Genomic DNA, 596 nt, shown 5'->3' with positions numbered 1-596 from the left:
GTATTCACCTACATGTACTGTACTTACGCTGAGTAAATACTCGCTGACATACCCTATGAAATGCATAGATTTTTTATGGTATTTACAAAGATTTCTCGTCTTTAAATTTTGTCAAAAAAATATGCATTGATCTTATTTTGACTACATGGGATATGTTAAAGTTTATGTCGTTCTAGAAAGATTTTGACTCGCCTCAAGTCGGGCTAATATGTTAATTCACTGTCATTGTTCTGATACCATGCGCATTTAGTATTTATTTTGTAAGTCTTTTCGTGCGCATTAAGTTTATTTATTTTTTCACGTATCGTACTTTTTCCTGACAACTTAAACTTTTCTTCTTCACGTAACGTACTTTTCCATGACGCATTGTTTTTTTTTTCTTTTTTCACGTATCATACTTTTACATGACACATTTAGTTTTTCTTTTCTCGCGTATGGTCTTTTTTTCCATGACCTGTATCCATTGTGTGGCGATGCATGTATTCACACATGACTAATACTGACATAATTACAGGTGCTTTTGGGTGTAGTATCCTTAGTGCTGGGATCGCTAGTAATCCTCCTCCTCATAGCATACTGCATCAGAACACGAAGGT

General features: G+C 34.6%; 1 protein-coding gene across 1 annotated transcript in view; it reads left to right on the top strand.

Annotated features, from left to right (window-relative positions):
• The window catches only part of LOC119586444 (cadherin-87A-like), a 12,418-nt gene that overhangs the window by 9,150 nt on the left and 2,672 nt on the right, over positions 1–596 (top strand). Inside the window, exon 15 of the mRNA XM_037935172.1 lies at positions 515–594. Coding sequence (XP_037791100.1) covers positions 515–594 — 80 coding nt within the window. The remainder of the gene's footprint in view (positions 1–514; positions 595–596) is intronic.

The sequence above is a fragment of the Penaeus monodon genome, chromosome 21 (genome assembly GCF_015228065.2).
Source record: "Penaeus monodon isolate SGIC_2016 chromosome 21, NSTDA_Pmon_1, whole genome shotgun sequence".
Taxonomy (NCBI): Eukaryota; Metazoa; Arthropoda; class Malacostraca; order Decapoda; family Penaeidae; genus Penaeus; species Penaeus monodon.
The sequence above is the reverse complement of the archived record's forward strand: the minus strand, read 5'-3'. Positions and strand labels throughout refer to the sequence as shown.